Source organism: Meleagris gallopavo, chromosome 3, assembly GCF_000146605.3.
Source record: "Meleagris gallopavo isolate NT-WF06-2002-E0010 breed Aviagen turkey brand Nicholas breeding stock chromosome 3, Turkey_5.1, whole genome shotgun sequence".
In the NCBI taxonomy this organism is placed as follows: domain Eukaryota; kingdom Metazoa; phylum Chordata; class Aves; order Galliformes; family Phasianidae; genus Meleagris; species Meleagris gallopavo.
The window spans coordinates 6,874,264-6,897,351 of record NC_015013.2 but is presented as its reverse complement, the minus strand read 5'-3'; the positions used below and the strand labels follow the sequence as shown (position 1 = coordinate 6,897,351).

At 42.2% G+C, this 23,088-nt stretch overlaps 1 protein-coding gene across 1 annotated transcript in view; it reads right to left on the bottom strand.

The window, feature by feature from the left end:
- The window catches only part of CD83 (CD83 molecule), a 12,479-nt gene extending 1,763 nt beyond the window's left edge, over positions 1 to 10,716 (bottom strand). The window contains exons 1-4 of the mRNA XM_010708320.3: positions 10,554 to 10,716; positions 10,258 to 10,388; positions 2,245 to 2,458; positions 2,050 to 2,153 (exon numbers count right to left, since the gene is read on the bottom strand). Of these exons, the coding sequence (XP_010706622.1) occupies positions 2,050 to 2,153; positions 2,245 to 2,458; positions 10,258 to 10,388; positions 10,554 to 10,596 (492 nt within the window). The 5' untranslated portion in view covers positions 10,597 to 10,716. The remainder of the gene's footprint in view (positions 1 to 2,049; positions 2,154 to 2,244; positions 2,459 to 10,257; positions 10,389 to 10,553) is intronic.
- Between the last annotated feature and the right edge of the window lie 12,372 nt (positions 10,717 to 23,088).

The following is a 23,088-nucleotide window of genomic DNA, read 5'->3' as shown; positions in this document are numbered from 1 at the left end:
AAAAGAAAAGAAGACTTAAAATTGGGAGTTTTTGTGTACAGAACATTTTTGAAGTTCAAAAGTTTTGCTTTTTCTCCTTAACTCATTAAATCTTTTGCATTTATTTGTCAACAGAGCCATCCAGGATAAAAGAAAAGTGTTGTTTCTTGCCCAGTCAGTGAGCTTTGTAGGTCAAAAAGTCACAAAGAGAAATCTCTATTTGGTTCATATTTTCGTGCAAGGATGTTTAGCATCAAATGCATTTGTACCTATCCTCAACACAGGCCAGTCTACAAAATATTTTCATCATGTTGTCAAGGTGAAGCCCCAGAACTGCCACCAATCTTAAACCTAATGTCACTTTTGAATTTAGTGGAGATTAGGCACAAAGAGGACAAGGCAACCTATAAGAACTTAACAGATGTTTTAAAAAACAAAGCTCCTCTGTGAAAACAGGGCAATATTAAATGCTGATGAAAGCTAGGTGGATACCTGAAACTGGACTCTCACCCAGGAGTAAGATATGGGTCATCCCATCAGAATGGTTATCTTCTGATGTTGCTCTGCATTTTTTAACAGCACCAATAAAACTGGATTTTTTTTGTCTCTGGGAATGGGAAGTTTCTTTAGAGATCTGAAATTCTTTCAGGACACTGAGCAGAACAGAGGCATCTGTCTTTTCTGAGTGATATCCTTGCTTTCATACTTTCATCCTAACAAATTCCTACAAGATTTATCTTGTCAAACTTTAGTCTGAACAGCACAAATTACTGGCAAGATTGTCAATCTAGGAAAGAGACAGGCATAAATTTAATTGCTCCCTGAAGGTACATGAAAAGCTGCATTTAGCTGCAGCTAATTAGATATTCTCCAATCAACAGTTACAATTCATCTGCTGATGAACAAAACAATAAGGCAGATATGGAAATAGACAGCAAAAAGTTCAATTTGTCCTCCCAGAATGTTGGGGTTGTTTTCTCCTTGTTTTTAACAATGATATCTGTAACTCTATCTCAAAGCATATCCAAGGAAGGGGGAGAGATAAACAAGCCCATTGTTTAGAGATGCTGCTGGTTGAGGCTCACGATGACTCTAAGTTGAGAACTGCAAGTCACATGGGTTTTGTGCTTGGTTCACCACTGTCACAGACAGGCCGTGAGTTTGCTTGTGTGAACCTGCTCTCTCCACTTTCTCCAGAGCTACCAGAAAGAATTGAGGGTAGAGATAAAACCTCTAGGAGAAGGAGTGGGTATTTGTGTTGCACTGTATTCTTGTAGTGTTTCTACACTGACTTTTCAGTACGTTTGCCAAGCTAAGGCATTGCTGAACTATTAATGGTTGCCTTTGCTTATAACATTACTGTTTCGATTTCACATTAATTCTTTTCCAGAGATCTTAAATAGAAGTTTAAGTGCAAAGAGCTTGACAAAAATGCCCCTCTGGCATAGGGCTATCACCGCTTTTTTATGGTTTAGTGGCTTGTGGTAGCAAGGGAAACGGGAGGACGGTTGGACTAGATGATCTTGTAGGTCCTTTTCAGCCTTGTGATTCTATGATTCTATGATTTTGTTTCACTTTACAGAGATGAAAAATGAAGCAAAAAATAAGTAGACTTGAATTCATCTGTTGTTCTGTCCTGCAAAGCAATGCCATAGATGGGATCTGGAACCCAGAAGCCTGTGCCTCTGTCTGAGCACATTCTGCTTCCGACTACCAGACAAGAAGGACTGTTGCACTCTTAATTTTTAAACCAAAGAGTACTTGCTCTTGGAGTAACTGGAAGCAGAAATGAGCAGCAGGGTGCAGGAAAATAACTGTCTGCTTTGAGTTAGCTCAGGGTGGAATGAAATGTTTTATCTCTTTGGGACTCCATCCTGTGTTCCTTGTGCACCTGAGTTTCTGATGGGTTTGAAAAACACTATGTGAGTACTTAAAAGATTTGGTCATAAATTAATTATATTGGCCAACTTCTGAACAGCTCTGTTAAGGTGATGCAGGCAGAGAAAATGAGCAGGGTATTTCTGGTAGTTTGGGTTGGTCGATTTCTTTATAACAGAGGGAATTACTCACGCAAGTAAAGAAGATGAGCAACAAGTAAAAAATCCCAAGGCAAGTCAGCATGAAAAGCTCAGTTTTATATTTTTTCAGTTTTTCATCTTCTATTCCAGGGCAACCTAAAAAGTAAAATAAGGTGTTATGCTTTTCTGGTGTCCGTAAAATATTTTTAAACTGTTATCTTCATGAAATGCTAACAGAACATGATACCTGTTACTTTTAATGTGATGATGCCACTCAGGTTGCGGTCTCCCCTCTGTTCCCCCAAAGTGCACTTGTACGTGCCACTGTCTTGGCTGGTGGCATTTTGGATCCTCAGTTGAAATGTGTTGTTGGAGAGCTCCAGTGAGCCTCCAAGTCCTTTTGGATAATGAGATTCCACATCAAGGAATTTCCATGCTATTCTGTCACCAACTCCGGCCATCTGGAAAACACAAATATGTTTCTTGTCTTGGGCAACAGCATCATCCTAAATTCTAGAGGAGAGAGTTTGAAAGCTGGCTTACGGCTGAAAATAGAAGCTGAAGAGAGATGAGTAGAAAAAAAGCTCAAGGGTGAATAGTACATTCATGCTCACAATCAAAAAGGTTTTGACTATTTGTCTAAATAGATACAATATTGAAAAAGTATAGCCTGCCCCCAGAAAGCACAGTGCCTCTACGGAGGAGCAGCAGACCCCCCTCCCCTCAACTCTCTGTTGAAAATAAAGAACACAAATTGCTTCGACTCATTTGGATTCACTTGCGTGAAGGTCACAAGCAGGTTTTTGGTGTGCTTTGGGAGCATTTGTATGTTGAATTTCTTAATTGTAACCAGAAGAGCTACATTCCTTGGCATCGCTGAGAGGCTACAGGAGGAATAAAGCGTATTCCCAGAACAGCTTGTATGGTGCAGCGATAAGATGCACTGAAAATGACAATTGGCTAGGAACCACAAAGAACAGAGGAATCCCTAACTTGATTTGAAAGATGGGAGAAGGGTTTGAATTAGTACATGTCCATTCCTATTCGTTGATGTCTCCTTGGGATTCCAAGCAGCGTGCCCTCTGCAAAGGTTTCCTGAGCAATCGATGAATTTGGGCTTTCTGTGGACCTGCAAAGCCAGAGCTGGCTCATACAGTCCAAGGCTTAATTTTTCAGCCAAATCTATCACTAATATAAGCCAAAGCTTTTTTAGTGTTATTTCTTATTTTATTCTAATAGATATATTTTTGGGCCGCATGTCAGCGCTTACATTCTATCGGTATAGCTACTGCATCAGAGTGCAATGATTACGCTGGAAATTATTAAAATTAATACAGCTGAGGATAGGAGAATCCGGTTTCTCTTTCCTGTGTTTGCATGAGGAAAGCATACTCAAGGATCTGGAGAGAAATACAAGCCTGATGCTCTGTGCATTTTTCTGTACAAAATGGTGTAAAATAAGCTGCAAGTCGGGGAACTTTTCAGGAACTGGACAAAAGCACATTTTCATTATTGTTAATATCCTTTCTCAGAAAGTTGTTTTTTTTATTATTAGTTTGGGGGGGGGGGAGGAGGGGGTTCTCTAAGCACATAGCTGAAACACAGAGCAGTAATTCCCTGGGACTTTCCACACTTTACCCAGTAAGAGAGAACAAAATACCTTCTTCCTCTTAACGCCCCTATAAATTTACCCCGGCTCCTCTTCCTTATTATGCTTGATCCCAAGCAGCCCAAGTACAAGCAGTGCCTACGGTGGCTTTTAGGCTGTTGGGACTCACTGTATTACAGGGACGGTGATATCTTCAGGCCCTGCATGCTGCCAGGACTGCAGCCAGAGCAATCTGAGTACGCGGGATGGGTTCAGCTCTGGTTACACGTGGGTCAATAGCAGTTAAGTGGATAGAGTTGACCTCCCTCAGATTTCATTTTCACCACTTTCCCTTCCTTTGCCACCCAGTTCCTCAGTGAAATGCAAAACTACCCATAAGGCAATAAAGAGAACAAGCGTGTGTGCCCTATTTCATTTGTTTGTTGGCTGGGTTTTTTTGTTTGTTTGTTCTTTTTTGTTGTTTTGTTTTTGTTGTTGTTGTATAAAAAAATAATAATTATCAATGATAGCATGAATAATTGTGGTCCAGGGTGGTAAATGGTACAGTGATACTTGTGGCTGAGGTCACACTTTGATCACTCTGTGTGTGATTGTAGTCACTGCTGGTGTTAGGGAGAAGTCAGCTGAGTCCATGTACCCTATGATTCAACTTTCTTATTTTAGAAGGATCACTGAGCTTTGTTATTGCCTCCAGAACTTCTTGAGGTGCACAATTTAAAGACAAATACTGCGACAGCATGCTGGGGACAGGCTGGCCAGAGGGACTCCTATGTAAGGCCAAGTAGAGCAAAGCCTGCAGAGCCGTATGAACTATGCCTTTGCTGCAGAATAAAAGACAGTTACGTGATGGCCTCATCAATTACCCGTGGGCTCCCTCGCCAGGGCAGAAATCAGGAGAGCCCTGGATGAGGGGTCGCGACCCTCTGCCTTTGGGAAGGAGGAGAACGGTTCATGCGTGCGGGTGCAATTCTAAGATTGCGTGCCGCTCCTTCTCCATTAAATCTCCCCTTCCCTTGGAGCAGAGGCAGGCTGGACTGGTGCTGCTCAGCAGCCTTCCTGCATTTCTGAGGCTACAGAGACACCTGGTGGCATTTCTCCAGCCCCTACAGGCAGCGCGGCCATCCCTGCTCAGAGGTCACTGCAACCCCTCCGATGCCTGAACCAATGCAATCTCGGCTCCTGCCATCTCATCAAAACACCCCGAGCAGTGAGGAAACACTTGAGCAAGTTACCACGGGAAGGCCTTATGCCCCATCGTTTGAAAGGAAGCCCGAGAAGTGTTGTTCAACCTCTCACCAGATAGATCATTGCACAGCTCAGGCACCTACAATCACCCAGCAGTAACCCATGCTGTTTCTCCTTCAGGTGGTAGCACACCACAAGGTAAATGCCAGGGCTGCCACCTAATTAATTCCACACAAGCACTGAGGGATCGAAGCAAACACTGTTAGTGCCAACAATCCACTTGTGTAGGGTCTGTTTTGAATCCATGACAAAATGCTTTCTGCATTTATTTCGTTTCCCTTCCAACTTGCTGGCTCCCCCTGCTTACACCTCTGGCAGGAGGAGAGGGAGTTGATCTTTTCCTGCTCCTATATTTGCTGTCAATGCCTTTGCCAAAATGCAAGAGGAAAATCAAGAGTCATGCAGGGACCAATAGGAATAGGAATACTACTGTACTGACTGGCATTGAGAGGATCTCATCACCGTGTTGGCTGCTAGAGAGCACTGAAGTGCAAGTTTTGCTGGGAAGTGAGAACCTGCAGGCAGGCAGCATCATCCTGCTGCATAAAATCCTCCATCAAGAAAATTAAGCAGGAAAAGAAATGTAAGCCTGCTTGTTTATTCTGTCAAGTACATCATAGGCAGTGGCTGTATTTTCAGAAGTCAGCTAGGGAAGTTAAATCCATTGTTCCTCATCACCTCCAAAGCAATGAGAAGAAATAGAGTGGGTGTGAAGTCTTCATCCTTTGAGATGTTTAAACCCTAACTGGGCACAGTCCTGAGCAACTTTCTCTAGTCACCTTACTAAGGTGAGTTTCAGTGAACGTTACACCAGTTCTCAAAAGCTTGGATACATTTGATCCAAAGAGGATATGATTTCCTCACGTGTATTCTGTGATGTGATTGATGCCCCGTCCCAGGAGGCTTTCAAGGTAAGGCTGGGCAATCTGATCTAACTGTCCCTGTAAATTGCAGAGGACTAGATGGGCTTCAAAGGTCCCATCCAAATGTAAGGATTCTATGAATCTATGATTCTCTGGTCAGTTGACTGATTGCTGTAAGTTTCTCCTAGCCTGGAGCTTATTGGTAAGAGTAGCGAAAGTGCAGATATTCACATGGGATATAAATATTTTCAGATTTGATTGAAAATAATACTGGGCTGATACATTTCTGATTTCTGACTGGATGAACTATGACAAATAGAATAATGCCTCAAAAATTTCAGAGCTCCTCAGCAAATATTTCTTCTTCAGAGAACTTAAAAATAAGGTGGAAGAAGGAGGAAGAGCCCTTCTCCTGTTCTGAGCAGGCTCTCTTAGCTGTGGTTTTGAGAATTGCTATAACATTACACAGTTGTGTCACTAAACAGAGGCAATTCACCCGTGCTGTAGTGTTTGCACCTAACTAATCAATTAAAGCTTGATTTTATTATGTACATGTGAGATCAACCTGGTTTCAAGTCAACTCATATTCTCTGCTCTCATTAAATACCTTTTCTCAGCACATCCTTCCCAGACTAAGGTGATACTTTGGCTCCTACGTAAATCAAACTGCCAATACAATCCACTTTTCCCATAAAAGCAAATTTTTATTTGAAACGAAATGGTTCAGGTCCAAAACTGATGCCAGCTTAAAGGCATTAACATAAATCTATTTTCTTTTTCTGAGGGTGGGATGATTGTAAAAATAGTTTTGTGTAAAATTTTACCACGAATAAAGACCAAGCTTAAACATTTGACTGCTAAAGAAATCTAAATACTCTATATCCAGCCAGAAGGAATTTATTTTCTGAAGTAAAATATCTAGAATCCTGGCAATGCCTGACAGCCAGCATATAATGAATCACAACTGAGCTGAAACCACTTAATAGGTGCATTTTGCAGCACTAAAGCACTTTCACATTTGATTAGTGCTGAAGGTGCACTCTTATGGTTCCTATATGGTGTTATATAGGGATACCACTTTTAAATTTGAGGAATAGCACACACACAGACACAAAACCCCAAAAAACCCTACATAAATTGTGAGCAAATGTGAGTGAACTCAGTGTGCTTTAGAAGAAAAACAAACACACACCAAAAAAAAAATCAACACCAAGAACCCAAAGCAACAGCAAAGGAATCACACGTGACACATTATCTGGGCCTGGTCAGAAAACTCCCTGACTCAGCCACAGAGCCTTTCTATTTGTTAAGCTAAGGGCACAAAGTAGTAGCTCATGTCAAGCAAAATAATTGTTTTGGTCGTGATCACAACTCCCTCTCCATCTCAGTCATGAATGCGTTGGGAGCCACTTGGAGCTAGATAGACGTCTGAGCTTGACTGTGTTTCTCTGGGTGTGTTACCAATCAGACCGGAGTAATGCAGAAAATGTTTACCTATGCTAACAGACAGTAATTATGCACATTTAGCAGAAGCTATTTCCTTTGAAAGAAGGTGAAATTAATGTCATACATCTATAAGATCTACTTTTATTTTACAGTACAACTTCCTCCTCTAATTTTGCCACAGTTTTATATTTTTCGGGGAAGTGTTAAAAAGTGTTATTTCTCCACTGAGGTGCAGCCTTCCCTCTTCTTCCTCAAAATCTGTTTTAAATTCAGACTGTTCTGGCTATCACATGAACAACATAACTAAATAACCACTGGGGCTTAATCTGGTTATGTTTCAACTTGATTGTCAGGCTGGATATAAAGTGATAGTTATATGTTTTTACGAAGTGGTTCTCATTTTCAGTGTACCACACAAAGACCAACTGTTCAGTATTCAGTAGCAGTGTGAGGCAGAAAGGTAAGTGAAGTTTCATTACCCAGATTCTTATTTCATAGATGGGCCACAGAAATTCAAACCAGTCTTTCCATGGGCAATTGCCAGTGCCTGTGTGCTTATGCCCTGGTTATCAGTCCTCAGTTGGAAAGCATCTGCGTTGCTTGTGGTTTTATAGCACATGAGTTGCCCTGTGTCCCTATGAGTGGACCATCCTTAATGGCTATCACTGTTATGATTGCACAGAATTATTCCCACACTCGATCCCATGCCTACAAACAATCCAGAAGGAGTTAAGGAGTTAACTTCTGGGCGTTGGACAGATGAAACACACATGCCTATTTGCAATCTGAGACATTAGCAAAAGCGAAGAAACTGATGACTGCATTGCTTCCTTTTTACTTTCAGTTGCACTTTGACACCACAATATTAACTCCTTCAAACTATTACTTCTTCACACAGAACTGTGAAAGTGGGTACTTTTAGGTAGCATAGCAATTCTTTTTTAAGCAGGTCATAGAAAACTACATAAAAGTATCCCTTAGTTGGTCGAAGTATGCAGAGGTGCCAGTGGGAAGAGGGTTTTTTACCATGCACGTGCAGCACTGTAACACTGCCGCCGTAATTTTTTAAAGCAGCAGAAGCAAAGGTTAATTGCTTGCATTTATTGCACAGTTCAAAGTGACCTTGCACAAAAGAGCTAGCCTAACAGCTGTTTAAACTTTACAGTCTGAAATTTCATACCATTGGTCGGAATTATCTTTTAATTAGCCCTTTGAGGGTATATGTGGTGTTTATTGATTAATCCTTCAGCAGTTGTTTTTTAAATAACAGCTTAATTCTGCGTTGGGCAGCCTAGTTACACCCCCCCGTTCCCCTGAGATCCTGAAGTTCAGGATGGGGACTGCTGCACACAGACAACGAGGGGACAACAAGCAGAGAGGACTGCAGAGCAGAGGGGTCTGGGAGGCACATTCCAAGGCTGGGTTTTGCCACCTGGTAACTCTCCTTCTCTTCAAGATGATACCCACTCAGCTAGCTCCAAAAGTGGAATACGCATTATTTCCCTAGCACAAAATGGAGAGCAAATCACTTTCTCCCATTGAGAGGCTTTTTTAGTTTGATGCTGTGCTTTCCCATTATGGCTAGGGCTGTGGCTTGGGTTAGCATCTCCAGGAGTGGCATTAACTTCCCATTCCTACTTTCCATCTCACCCCTGGGACAAATAACCAGAAGGACATAATAACAGTTGGTTGTATCAACCCCTGTGGGTGGCAGCCATTGTTGATGATTTGATTTTAACACCTGTAGTTGCCAGCAGAGCAAAAAGGCGTGATCCTCTCGTGTTTGATACTGAAAGGACTGCACTTCCTGAGCAAAACAGATGAAACAAGATGAGGAGACCATAAGGGAGAGAAGATTGGCAGGACAGGACAGTGCCAGTGCCAGAGTGCTGCAAAGAGGAGCACAGGTGAGGGCTGTCAAGGAGGGGGGTATACACAGCAGGCATCATCAAATATCACCCCCCCTGCACGTGCAATCTATTTGTGCTCAGGTGGAGCTAAAAGAGCTATGTGACAACACAGAATTGGGCTTACAGGGTTTCAAAGAGCTTTTGGCTTTTCGCTTCTGTTTGCTGTCTGTCCCTTCTAGTTGCCACTGGGCCCTGAAGGATGTGCTCAGTGTTGCGCTGCAATTCAGATGTGTTGGCAGGTTCAGCTCCAGAAGTCTGATTACACGATTTATTCATTTACTGTGGGGGAATAATTTTAAAACTGTATCTGACCAAACTGCTGGGGAAGCCAAGGTTGTGGCTTTATGTTGTGGCAGAGATGAATAAACAGTTCTTGCCCATCATAAACAGGGACACAGCCCTCCTTTTGCCTGTTAAGCAGCACACACTATGAACTCAGTCTGTGCGCTGATATGTGAATACACAGTCTCTACAGAGCAAGTCTACGGACACTTCTTCAACTGTGGACAACCCTGTCTCTTTTTCTATGAGAAATTTCATAATGAAAGTGGTAAATAGTACCTTCTGCTCATTAGCCAATGGATCCTTGTAGCTCTCCTACAGACTGGCAACAAGCAGGGTACTCCTGCTTTGGAGATTGCAGGTAAGTCATGGCAGCCAAGATGTGACTTAGTTTACTCTACCTCAGGATTTCTTGCTCTCTGTCTGTATTCTGCATATCCTTCCCTTATGTTCACCTTAACTAGACAAGCCTTTCAAAGTAATCGTGTCTGTTTGTTTAACTCTTCCATTGCAACTAAAAATCAGCTCCTTTCTGGGGAGGATTAACCAAGAGACAGCATCACTGATGTTATAAGGTTTTCTAAAGAAAATCCTGGAAAGTCTCCTCTTTGAAGTGATGTTTGGCAGGCTGCACATGGAACAATCCCTAAATTCTGGTCCCTGCAGGCTAGGAATAGTTACATAGAAAAGCAGGCCAAGAGCAATGCAAGGGTCACGTTCAAACAGTCTGTCTACAATGACACAGAAACCATCTGTTCCCCACGATCAGCTCAAATGCTGCCTTATCTCTGCTGCACTGACAGAAGGATGCCTTTTCACAAAAAAGCCCATTTTGTACAAGAGAAGCCAGTATCAAGTAAGAAGGCAAAGCAGACTACCCAAGTTACTTAGGCTTTTTTTCTTACTTTGTACCAAGACACTGCCTGGTAGGTGATCGAGGAATCCTGAAGAACTTTACAGGGCAGCAGAACTTCTTCAGAGCATGTCACAGCAACATCTGGGACAGCCACAGCAGCTCCATTGATCAAGCTCCAAACTGCCAAGCACAGATACAAATTGCTTTTATAAGTGATTGCCTATGTAATCCTTTCTGTCTTCCCAAAACACATCCCCACAAAATGAGTATTAAAGATAAATAAATAAATAAATAAATAAAATAAAACAAAATAAAATAATGAAAAATGGAAGGCTCTCTACATACCATTGCACAGGGTGATGAGCAGAGTATAGGCTGCTGAAGCCATGGGTATTGCTGCTTCAAATCACAGAGCAGCAACACAGTGCCTCTTTGCTGAATGCACTGTGAGAACAGAGTGAAACTGCTTCTGCTTCTAGAGTGATATTTCTGGACACAGACTGGGGAATCCCCCGGAGGTCTTACCTTGTGGTGCCCCACGTCACAGCGAAAATTCCTACTTGTAGGAGCCTGTGCTCCTCCCATCAGATAGTCAGGTCACTCCCATTTCTCAACTGCCTGCACTGGTAGAGTCTCTCCTCCTTTATTCTTTTCCCCCTCTGCATTGATCTGAATAGAAATAAGGTTGACTGTGGGGTGCTGGGGTCGGCGAGAAGGGCATCAAGAATTGGCACTAAAAGAACATCTTTTGTGACTGATGAAAGGATGGGGGAAAGGGTTTTCCAGCCTCCTCTCAACATTTTTTCTGCAAATTTAAAAGAGCAGTGGCTGTGTAAAAGCTGACCACATGCAGTGGCATTTCCAAAACCACATCTGAAATCTTAAGTCACAGCACTTGTAGAGCTCTGTGCCTCGGCTCCACTAACCAGGAGCTTAAAGCACAGCTGAGCCTTACAAACAATATGCATGTATCTCCTGCCAGCATAGGCACTCATGTTTTAGAAGAAGCAGCATCACTTCCAGTGTGTTCTGGCATCTTCAAAACAGGGGCAGCTCAAGTGACATAATTCTACCAAATTACATACTGGAAAATTTCCTTATGAAAACAAATCAAGTCAGCTCCTAGCAGAGGAACTGTTTGGACATCCCCTTTAGATAGCTGGAAAAAAAAAAAAGAAGTCCTCTCCTCATGATCTGCAAGAGCTCTTTCCCCTTGGAGAATTTTTGAGGAAGTCTGAGGTTGATCACAGAAGCACTTACAAATCTCGAAACTCTGAAAGCTGATGACACTTTATTTTTGGAAACAGGTTTTGGCTGTTCTCTTTAGGCTACTGAGACCCAGATGATGAGAAGTCATTTAGGAGGCTTTTGATTAAATTTCTTGGGTGGAGAGAGTATGGTCAGCCCCTTTTGAAACCAGGTTCCAGGGAACCCTAAAGCCAAATCCTCTGTAGAAAGCTTTGTGAGGACAAGTCTGTTTGAAAAGTCCTCAGCCTGTAAAAGTCCATCCTACACCAGTAAGCTCTGTGGGTGAGTAATGCTTTCAGAAACTCCAACATGATCTAAGACTGAAGTTAGATAGCAGTTTCACAGGGGCCTCATTATTGAAATAGCCTACTTATTTTTAAAGCTTCTGTCTTCATTGACCAACATGATAAATGTAACAGGTTCTGAATTTTATTCTTCTGTGAGTGTTTTCCTGTTTGAAGGACTTCAAACCATTTCTTAGAAGACAGGTGAAAGTGAAATTTAAATTCCAGTGGGTCTCTGTGGAGGGAGAGAAAATCCTGACTTGCCACTGTTTTCTCCTTCTTGAAGTAATGGAGTCCTTGAGAAGAAGACAGAAGAGAGGGATGGGGTGGTTTTGCTGAAGGAAATCTTAGAGAGAAAAGAGTTACAGGTAATGTATTTCCCATCTGTTCTTCATGAAAATGATGGCTGTCCTGTCCACATGAGCCATTCACATCAAGCCTACCTCCAAGCAGGGCACTCAGCTTTCACCCAAGCGCCTCAATTCCAGGAGTCCTTCAGAGCTACATATTCACCCTTCATAAATCAGTCAAAAGGCAAAAAACTTTCTCTACCTTTCCTCTCATCACAGGAAAACCCATTCTGAGTAAACTAGAGCAAGCTGCCGCCCCTGCTATAGATCAGCCCACAGTAATCCTTACCAAAATGACCTGACCAGATGCAGTTTAGAGGGGCTGTGGCATGCTTAAAGTCTGAGGTCACGGGTTTGCCCACACAGAAGTGCAGTAACAGGTAAGCATAAAAGGACAAGCTTTAGTTTGGTCTGGGAAATGTACATGGCACACACATTTGCCAAGGGGAAGTTAAATTACATTCTTCCCGTTATTTAAAATATAGGAGTAAGATCACTTAAAACACTGTTTTTCGCTCCAGAACAGGCACAGCTTCAAGTGAAACAGCCCTTTTCCTCCAGAAGTATTCGCATGCTCAGCTGCCATTCCACAGAAAAGTACGTGAAGCTTGAGAGCAACACATGGAAAACAAAAACTGAAACTCCCTTTGCAGGGAGGAAGAGAAATCATTTAGATTCTAAACTTTCCCTGACTGGGATTTTTCTTTAGGGAAATTTTGAATTGGGCTGTACTTTCCGTTCTTTTAATAACTCACATGCTTTCAAAGAGCAAGCCCATGCTCTCCAGAGCCCTGGAAGAGCTCTGAGTTTCTCTCTTCTTGTGCTCAGTGGAAATGATGGGAGGTCAGCAGGACTGATCTGGGTGCAGGAGTAAGGAGCAATGTTTGTCTGTAGGGCTACTCTCTGAGAAACAAACGCACATCTTTGCAGGGCCCCAAGGAGCAGCATGGTTGTGTAAGTGGAAGTTTACCATAAAATATGTTCTCCTGGGGAACTAATGAGATCTGCATTCCTACAGAGGTGCCCTATTGCCTCTTTCTTTTCTTCCCGTGCCATATCACCCACTACACCAAAAGTAAGCCCTCAGCCTCACCAAGCAAGAGGCACCATTCGCCCTGGTGAGCCCAGAGCCATGCACGTGATGACTGACATTAGCAAGCAGCATGTAAAGAGGCTGCATCCTGCCTACCTTTCCTTCAGCAGGAGCACTCCTCTGGGTCTCTGACCCAGCTGCCGATTTTCATGAATTTCATAGGCACTTAATTCTCTTTGAGCCCTGATCCCTCTGTCAGTTTGATAGAAAGCAGGTCCAGAACATACTGGCTGACAGACAGCCAGATGGCATGATCACAGAAATTTCATTCTCTGTGGGAAATGAGGCTAGAAGCTCAAGGATGTGGGATGGATTTGTGGAATGAGGTTGAAAAGTTAAGATTCAATATTTTTTTTAGTTTTGATGGAGTCTTGGGAGTGCTGTTTGTAGAATCAGATCCCTTTTCCTCAAACCAGATAGGCACTGGCACCTCGGATAATTGGTAATGGGTTGATGTTATTTTTTATTCCAGTGCGTGGCTACAAAAGATATCTCAGATTCTTTCATATTTCATGCATTTACCCCTCAGTGCAGGTGTTTACCAGGAAGTAAAGAGTGAAAGTTAAGTATGCTGGGTATTCCCTTCCTTCTTAAAGAAACAGTTTAAGTCTCCTCAAGGTGCCCAGAGTGCCACAATGAGGCACCAGAGGTTGAGATCCAGATGTCAAAACAGCATTTAGCACTTCTGGTAAGGCACAGATTGATCTGTATAAGATTTGATAATCAAAAGCCCATTGCTCCTCTGCATTTAGGTTCCCATTTTGAATACTTTTCATCCATGTGCCTCACCTCTGCTTGTGTAGCTACTGAAGGAAGGGGGCAATTTATTTTACTATTATTGATCTACAGGAGGGAATTTAAAAAAAAAAAGTTGGTATCAGTTCAACAGACAAAAACAAGAAGGCTTTGATTTTATGTTTCAGCAGACAACTGTTTATTTTAATAAGACAGTGCATGTAATGTGAGATCCTAGGCACTGTCAGTCACAGGAACAATGACAAGAATCCAGAGCAAAAAATAAAGAGCAGCCATGAACTCCGAGGGGCCCAGCAGAGCTGCAGTCACAGCATTTACTTTTCTGTCATCCTGGGATCTTGACGCTCACCATACCAACAATTAAAAGCAACTGAGGGTTTCCAGATTGAAGTTAATGAGAGGTACATAAATTACTCATAAACTGTAGTCAGAAGGGTTTAAGGACAAAGTTCTCTTCTCTGCCCGTTCATGGCAGGTGTTGATTCAGGCTTTGCTTTGCTGTTTAAAATTGGCAGTCCAACAATACTGAGAAACTAAACACTGAACCTGTGACCTGCTGTGTGTCTCAGGGCTTTGCACTGCAGGCTGTCCTCTGGTGCCAGTTGAATAAATAAGCCCAAATTAGTTATAAACAAATGGTCTGTCTTCTGAAATGTCTGGGCACAGTTTGAGGTGTGTCAGCCTTGTTCATCAAAGAAGTGATTGAGAATACTCAGGTAGAAATTGAAATGTGCTACATAATGCAGACACAGAAATGAAATATTCAAAATCAGAAGCCTTTTCAGAAGCTATTAGCCTGAGAATTTAGGAATTGCCTTTAACAAAATGAGAGCAAGAATTTACCCTGTGTCTATACATGGAGCAAGGCTGTACTGAAGCTTCACCTAGCCCAGCATCTCATCTCCAACAGCCAGCAGAGAGCTACTGCATGGCCAAACAGGCCAAGGTGCTACATTCAGACTGCAGTGCCCGCTGAAAGTGTACACTGAGATTTCTTCTTTGACAGATTCCTGGTTCTCTTTTGTCATCAGTTTGCCAGATAGAGTCTCTGTCACTGGGACTAAGAACACCTTGGACCAAGGATTACAAATTTTGGTGGACCTTCCACTGCTCAGCTTCCACATGGGGTCCTCCTTGCTGCCTGCTCCAGGATGTAAGGAGCAGATTATCACCTTCTGTCTCTAGTGAACCTCGCAAGATGATGTGGTGCAGTCCCCCCAGGCCCTCTGTGGTCTCAGCCAAAGCCACTGTTGCACTTTTGCCTTTGTTCAAATGCAGTGAGTTGGGATGACCAGGTACTCCCCAGTCTTACCTAAAACTCCTCCATGAATCGTAGCCTGATCTGAGTGGTACCAGAATTGTTGTTGGGAGAAAATTCCAGGATTGCCTCACTTGAATTGTGGCTGGAATTCAAAGTTTTCTGCCTAACGTCAATTATCTTGATGTCCTATAAATAAGGGTTCTAAGTGAAGAACTCCTTGAGCTCCCAATGACCATAGCGGGCTGTGATCCTTAATCTCTCCCTGACCTGTGATACCTCTCAGACTTCTTGAGATTCACTGCTGATAGATGTCAAAGAAGAGGAGCCCTTTTGGGACAGATCCCATCCTCTGATGAGAGCTCACTAAAGGGATGGTGAGTAATTCACTGGGAGAGAAGGTCCTCAAGTGCACAACTGAATTTAGAAGCCTTCCTTCCAATTTCTGGGTATAGGTTTTCAAGCAAGCCTTGCTGTTCTCAAAAATTTAACTAAGTCACTATATTTAATTGTAGTAAATATCATTGAATCTATGTGTTAAATTGGCTAATGATTAAGTGCTGATTCAGTGCTGATTAAGTGCTACAAAGAGTCATACCATTCTAACCTTGTGATTTACCATAAAAATTTTAATAAACACTAAATTGATGCTAAAACTACAGTTGTGTAAAAATCAGTCTATGACACAAGAGTAGTCCCCACAAAGTCCCAGCCTTGCAGAGCTCCTTCTTGGACTCTGTTTCTCTTGGCCATGACTATTTTAGCAGAATTCTATTATTTATCTGGTCTGCCCCCAAATCATGTTACAGAAATGTTTACTCCTACTGGTTCTCCCATCTTGTTTCCTATTCCTGTATGGCCCCACTGGTCACCCATGCTACAGGAGGAGAATGGAGGATCTGTACGCCTAGCCAATCTCACAGTCCAGCAGGTATGTAGGCCAGGAAATTCTTCTCAGATCAGGGGTATGAGTGAACCACAGGGTGCTTTGACCACTGGGCAGCAGCCAGGCACCTGATCATGTACACAGTTTGTGTCAGACTGCAGGCCTTTTCCTGGTGCCTCCAGAAATTTGCACGAGTTTGTTTTTTGTAATGCCTTCCCCATCTGAGGTCTCAGTATGTCATGAGATTTCCTGATAAACTTCCCCCACCATCCCCAGTAGCAGAAAGAGGAAGCCTGGTGGTGGAGATCCTGGTGACAGTAGTTCTATATCCATTTCCTTTTCCCTTCAAGTCTCCCAATATGATATCACTGAGCAGGTTCACTGACCTCTCAGATACCCTCACAGAGGCATGCCCCACATCCCACTCTGGTTTTCTATACACACGCTTCTGACCATTTGACCTTGATCTTCCCATCTTTTTCCCTCTGCTGTCCCTGTTTGGCTTTCCCCAGGTCTTTCTCCGAGATCAGTGAAAGATCAGTGCAAGCATATACTGACATTTCAACAGAATGCTGGCCTAGACTGAACACACGTAAGGCATTTCCTCCTGCTATGTGTAGTGCCTTCACCAAGTTGCCTTCCAATTGCATGACCCCTTTTCCAGCTCATTTATGAATAAGTTTAACAGCAGGACCCAGGAACAAAACTCTGTGGAACATCATTGGAGACCTCCCTCAGACATGAACACTGCCCACTTTTTCTCTCTTTTAATAGATTATACACATGAAAACTTTCCCTCTTATCCCGTGTTGTCTTAATTTCTTTCAGTGCTGCCCGTGATGGACCTTTTGTTGCTGCAATTGTATGTTGCTGACCATGTTGTGCACATGATCCTTTCTATTTTCCATTCTTGGATACTCGTATTTTCTGCAGAAAGTCTCTTGCTTCTAATAAAATCCTTTATCCTGTTGTTAGTCATGTCAGCTTTGCTTTTGGTCTTTCCCAAGTCTTTTTCCTTAGACAAAGGCTTAGAGTAAATGTTTATTTATGTTTAGTCACCATGCAAACATTCTAGTCTTCAGGTATCCATTTTAGGTTCCTTTAACAAGTTTGTCTGTTACTATGTAATTGCAGTTGTTTGTTTGTTTGTTTGTTTTTGCTTGTGTTCCTTAGGCAACCTAAGTATGGTCACTGTTACAAGGAGTCTCTTGAGCAGAGTCATTTGGAAACAGTTACTGAATGTTGTTCAGGGCTGATATAAATGCTTTAACTTCATGCAGCAACACTGGTTTTTAATTTTTCTTTTTCTGTTTTGTTTTCTCTTTCAGCTGCATCAATCCCTGATGTGATGTTTGCCTCGTACTTGCTTGGAGAAATGGTAATGTTACATTTCTTGCCCTTCCAGGAACTCTGATCTCCCTCAGCATGTAGTTGGTGCAGACATTTGATCTAACTTTATAAAGCACATTTATGGGGGCTGGAATGTCAGGCTATACAGATTCTGTGCTGCTTGTAAACACAACTAGTTAGCTACTTTGACACAACGTTTTCTCTAATATGTGGTATTCTTTCTCTACTGCTGTTGTCTCCTATGTTTCACAAAATTATTGTTATTCGCTGGAGGATAAAGCTTTCCCGACTTCTTGCACTGAGTATCTGCAATCCTGAATCATATTTTAGCACTTGTCAAATTCTCCCTACCTTCAATTTAAAAGTTTTCCTAACACCTTTTTAAGTGTCATTTCTGGTCTCATTTTAGTTTGCTTGAATCCAACTACATATGTTTTCCCATTTTCTAACAAGTTCAGCTCCCTTGTCTTCAACCATATCCTAATCAATCATTGAGAATTTGTCTCCTTCAATTGGTCTGCTCATCATACTGGTGGTGTTGCAGCTGAAGCTACTGAGGAGCCTGTGTAAGCCTCCAGTTTACTATCTGACTGCATGCATTTTGCCTCCAGAAACCCTCTCTTCTCTTCCTTATGTCGTTGCTCTGTCCAAAGCTCCCTCAAGCCTTCCCCAAGAGACTGCCCAGATATTCCATACCATCCAGCAAGCAGATACTGCATCCAGTGGTCTAAACCACTATGCAGCCCTTTCTGGTATCACAAACCCACATGGATATATGCCTTATACAGCATGTGTTCTGTTACTGTATTTTCCTGAAAATTGGGATCTGAAGAGGATCTCAGTGCAAAAGCACATGCGGTATTAAGCTGTGGGATCATTTGTGCCCTCCATTGGGCAAGAATTCTATACACAAAGCCTTCCTCCACCTCAGCAGCAGGAGGGCTGTAAGTCTGTAGGTAGGACTGCCCAGTGGTGCTCCTAAAGGGATTATCAGTACATACGTCTGTTACCCATAAAGATTTTAGTCCAGATGTCATGGCTCCAAGGACTAGAAATTTGGGCTCATAGCACTGGATATGCATATTCATTACCTATGTACCGCATAAATAATAATTTACGGTGCTCAGTGGAGCAAACTGAGAACTCATTTCCTGCTCACTACTTAAATATCCATCTGGTGCCTTAGTTTGCCTATCTTTCTCCTTGTTTTAGGTATTGATATCACTCTTTTTTGATCATCTGTGCCTGGAGCTATGGATAGTGCACATTAGACCCCTCCTAATCACAATCCACCTCTCCTCTAGCAGAACAGCATTCACATCACCCAGTTCTGGGCACTTCCCAGCACCATTTGTTTGGACCAGCTGTGATGTACGGTGATTTCTTGGATTATTTCTTACACCTTTTCATTCACAGCCACAGAGAAAAAGGTAAGAACCAAAACCACAGTATAAGAGATGCTGAAATAAACGGCCATTCATAAATACACAGTGTCACATTGCTTTGCACTACGGTATGCTTTGGATCTTCCTTTTCTTAGATTGGAAGGACATTTTACTGATGCCTCAGTTCAATTACTTTCAACAGAGACATTTTACAGGAGACAGAAATTAGGACTTGAAAACACAAGACCTTATGCTGTAGGACCATAAGGGATTAAAATATGTTTAGTCTTTTTATTACAATTTTTCTCCATGCTAATAGTTGATCTTTTATTCCCCTTTAGTTTTTACATCAACAATCTGCTCCCTGAGGCCTGAGAACTCCACACTCACGGCAAACAACAAGATGGAGAAGACAACAGCAGAAGAGCAACATCCCAGAAGGATGGTGAACCACCAGACATGTAGTTGCCAGTGGAACAGCAATTTAATTGAAGGTGTACTAGGATGTACCAGCCTGCCTGGGACTGAGGGACCAGGAAAATGAAGCAAGGGAGTGTGCTCATCTGCATTTCCATGAAGTTTCTGCAAACCCCTTAGCCCAAGACAGAGGATACAGGGCTCTCCCAGGCCTTCAATCACATAGCCTCTCTCATTCCTTCAGCCTAAGTCTCTGCACAAGAGCAGATTTTATAATTTTGTTGTCAGCAAAATTATAAGTAACCGTGCTGATGTGCATAAGAGATGGAAAGGGGAAGCACTGTTTTGTGAGGGGGAGGCTGAGGAAAAAGGTGACGTGTGGTGGGAGGACGAGCAGTGAGAAATGGAGAAATGAAAAATAGAAAGTTTTCGTTAGAGCTGTGACAAATATGGGCTCAGCTAAGTGTAATGGAACAAGATAGCAGAGTGGGTAGAGACAACTTTGTGGTCTTCTGGCAGAGGAAGTAGTGACAAATATGTGAAGATAGTAAAATAACCTACGTCCTGACAGCCCCAGATCTAAAGCTCCGGGGGTTTATGCTATGGGGGTCATGCTGGGGGCATTTTATGATGCTACTGGTCCGAGCTGCTCACACAGTGCCACAGATTACTGCTCCAATACTGTCTCATCAGAAATGGAGATGTGCCCACACTGTAGCACCAGATTGATGTATTGACATAAGCTGGTGGCTGTGGCTCCTTCAGTTCACTAGAAAGAGGACTGTGTGACCAAGGACTCTTGTTTTTATCCCCGTCAGATTTAGTGCAGTTGATCAATAGCTGAGGTCCTAACCTCTTGAGACATCATACCCTAAGCAAACAGGTGCCAAGGGTTGCCAAGAGAGAACTAGAAGAGTTTGGACACTATTTTAGCCAGTTTACTTGTCTTTAGGCCTCCTTTCCTTTACTTGTCACAAGCTTATCCGTCACTCTAGCTTGCAGAAAGTACTGGAGAAGAAGCTAGTGGCCAAGAAGGGCAGAGCTGTCAAGAGTCGGAGATTGGCCCTGCTGTGATATTGCTGGCGCAGGGGCTGCCAGACTCAGGGTCTAAAACTGGGCCCAGGACCATTGGCAGGTTTAGGGGAGCCGATGGGATATGCAGGGACATTGTGGCTGGTGATGCTCTCAGGAACATGACAATCCTTGTGGGTCCCTTCCAACTAAGGATATTCTATGATTCTATGGTTCTATGACATTGATCAAGGTTGGTATTTTTCATCATCTCTGCTTGCCTTAAGCACTCATAGAGAAAAACCTGCTCCAGCAAACAGGTGAGTAGCAAAACAAAGCTGAATCCATTCTCAGCAAAACTCGTGACTGCCTCCTTGCTGAGTGCAAATTCCCACTAAGAAGACAAAAAGATGCCAACTCAGCGTGATGCCAGCTTTGCATCTGGAGATTTGTTTTAGCTCTGACTACATCTACCTCAGCATGTGGTAGGATGAGCAGCTACTAAATGGCAAGTGATCCCATGAGAGTCATGACTAATGGCTCCTGCTTAGCTAGATAATCAACCATTTAATAAAGGGTGAGCTTCTACATCTTTCCTTCCATGGGGAGCACTATCGCATTATTTTTCCTCTCTTTAGCCACTTATTCCTAATAAACTGATAGAAATTTAATATTTTTAAAACTTTTCTTCCTTTCTTAATGCTACCTGGAATTGCCCAATGGATTAAAAAGTCATTAGGAACAGTTAAATGGTTGTACAGATGTTGACAGAGAGAGATAAAAAGCATTAATGTATTAGGAAAGCACTCATAGCAACATAGATTTTTAAATTGTGTAAACAACCAGCATGTAATTACTAGTTTGAGGATTATACTGCATTTCTACACGAGCCTGCCTCTAACAGCTTGAGAGATAAAGGAGCTGAGAAAGAAGTGGCCTTGCTCCATTGCTTAGACTTCATGCTTTGATGGCTTCTCTGGGTAGGAGTGATTGCAGGGCCAGGGCTCAGCATGAGAACTTGCATAAATATTTTTCAGGGAAAAAAAGTTTTGCTTCACACATTTGAATGCACATATTTCAAAACTGCAGCAGTATCTTCCTTCCCCTCATTTTTTTTTTAAATTAACCCCCTATTCAGCCTCCCCACTTTCCATATTAGCCTTTCCCTTCTTGTACCTTGAGACTTGAAGGAACAGAGGTTGCTACTTTTCCTGATGCTGAACTTCTCATTAGCTAAAAAGTAATACTGCTTCTATGTGTCATCTGATTCTCAGAGAAGTTCAAGTTTTAGATACAAAGTTTTGTGAATAATTGCTCCTTAGGATTGCTTAAAATGCAGTAACATCTACATTTGATATTGATTTGAAATTTACTTGTTTTTGAAAAGGAACAGATGCTGCTTGTGTGTGTGTTTTTCATGAGGCAGATTAAACACACTCTGGAGAGCACACACCTGAGCCAAAGGTTAAGCTTTCTCAGCATGCCAGCCAGCTACAAGCTGCTCTGTGGTTTTCAATTTTGGTAATGAAGGCTTATAAAGAGAATTGTAAAAAAAAAATTACATTATATTTATTTCTACATAAAGTTTTACAAAGTACTGAAATATATGTTTGGATATATTTTTTTTTCTTTTTCTCTTTGGTGGCCTGCAAAGGATAACATCTGTTTTTCTACCTACACTACTATTTAATTTGGAAAATTCCAAGTCTTCTAATAAATTGGTCTGGCAGCTTTCACTGCAGGTTTACAAGTTCAGTGGTTTCCAGTACCAGTCATGCCTGCAGTTCTGCCCTTCTGAGAATCCTATTTCTCTCAAGACTTGAGCTTCTGTCCAATTAAAGTCTGAAATGGCTTTGCCATGTCTTTGGGTCACCATACTCTTATTGAGAAACACCTCATTTGATTAATCTCATTGCCATTGGATTTTAAAATGATGGTGTTTGTGCTCAGAACAAACACTCCATTTATTCCATGGAAGGTTGTGTTAATCCAGAGAGTTGTGCCAATTATGGCGGGGTAAATCATCTCTTCAAAATATTCCATGCTCACCCTAAGCAGTGCAGTAAAAACAGGTTGGTGAAATAAAAACAGTGGTCTGTCACCACGTATGTCTTGGAGGAATTACTGAAAAGCTCATTGCGTTCCTTCCTCAGCCCCTGAATCCATCTGGGTATTACAATTTAGTCTGCGTATTTCAAAAGCAGAAGAGGAATCAGTGTTGCATGAGTGCTTAAAATGTCAGAGCCACCCAAACAAGCAGAGGATGTGTCATTTGTTGATGATTAGAGATTATTCTAAACTGTAAACTGTATCTTAAGCTAAAAATCTAATTTGCTCATCTTCAGGAAGGGCTTGGGCAGTTTTTCTGAGGGATGAAAGAAGATAAGACAGTACTTTTTTTTCTAGAAGAGCTTTTCATCGCCATTCATCCAAAGACAGAGCAACTGTTATCTGGTCAGTACGAGTGATTTCTTTTAAAGATTGGGGCACAATAATTCATGAGAATCCTGGCTGCCTGTGTTCTCAGGAGAGGGCATTGCATTTGTCTCCTCGTTATCTGAAGTGGCCACTCAAAATGGCAGCTTCCCTAGGACAAAAAAAAAAAAGGAGTTATATGAGTTTTAAAATACCACAATAATTTCAGTACCAAGCTACATGTGTCATGCAGACTGAGATATTTCCTACTTACAGTCAAAGCAGGATGTTTAGATTATAAATTATTCTTGATGGCTCTGAATGACGAAAGCCAAAAACAAGAGGTCCTAAAGGGAAATCTGTTCTACCAGAATTCTAAACCCACTCTGAAAAGCATTCAGCCTGAAGAAACTGGTATTTTTCAGAT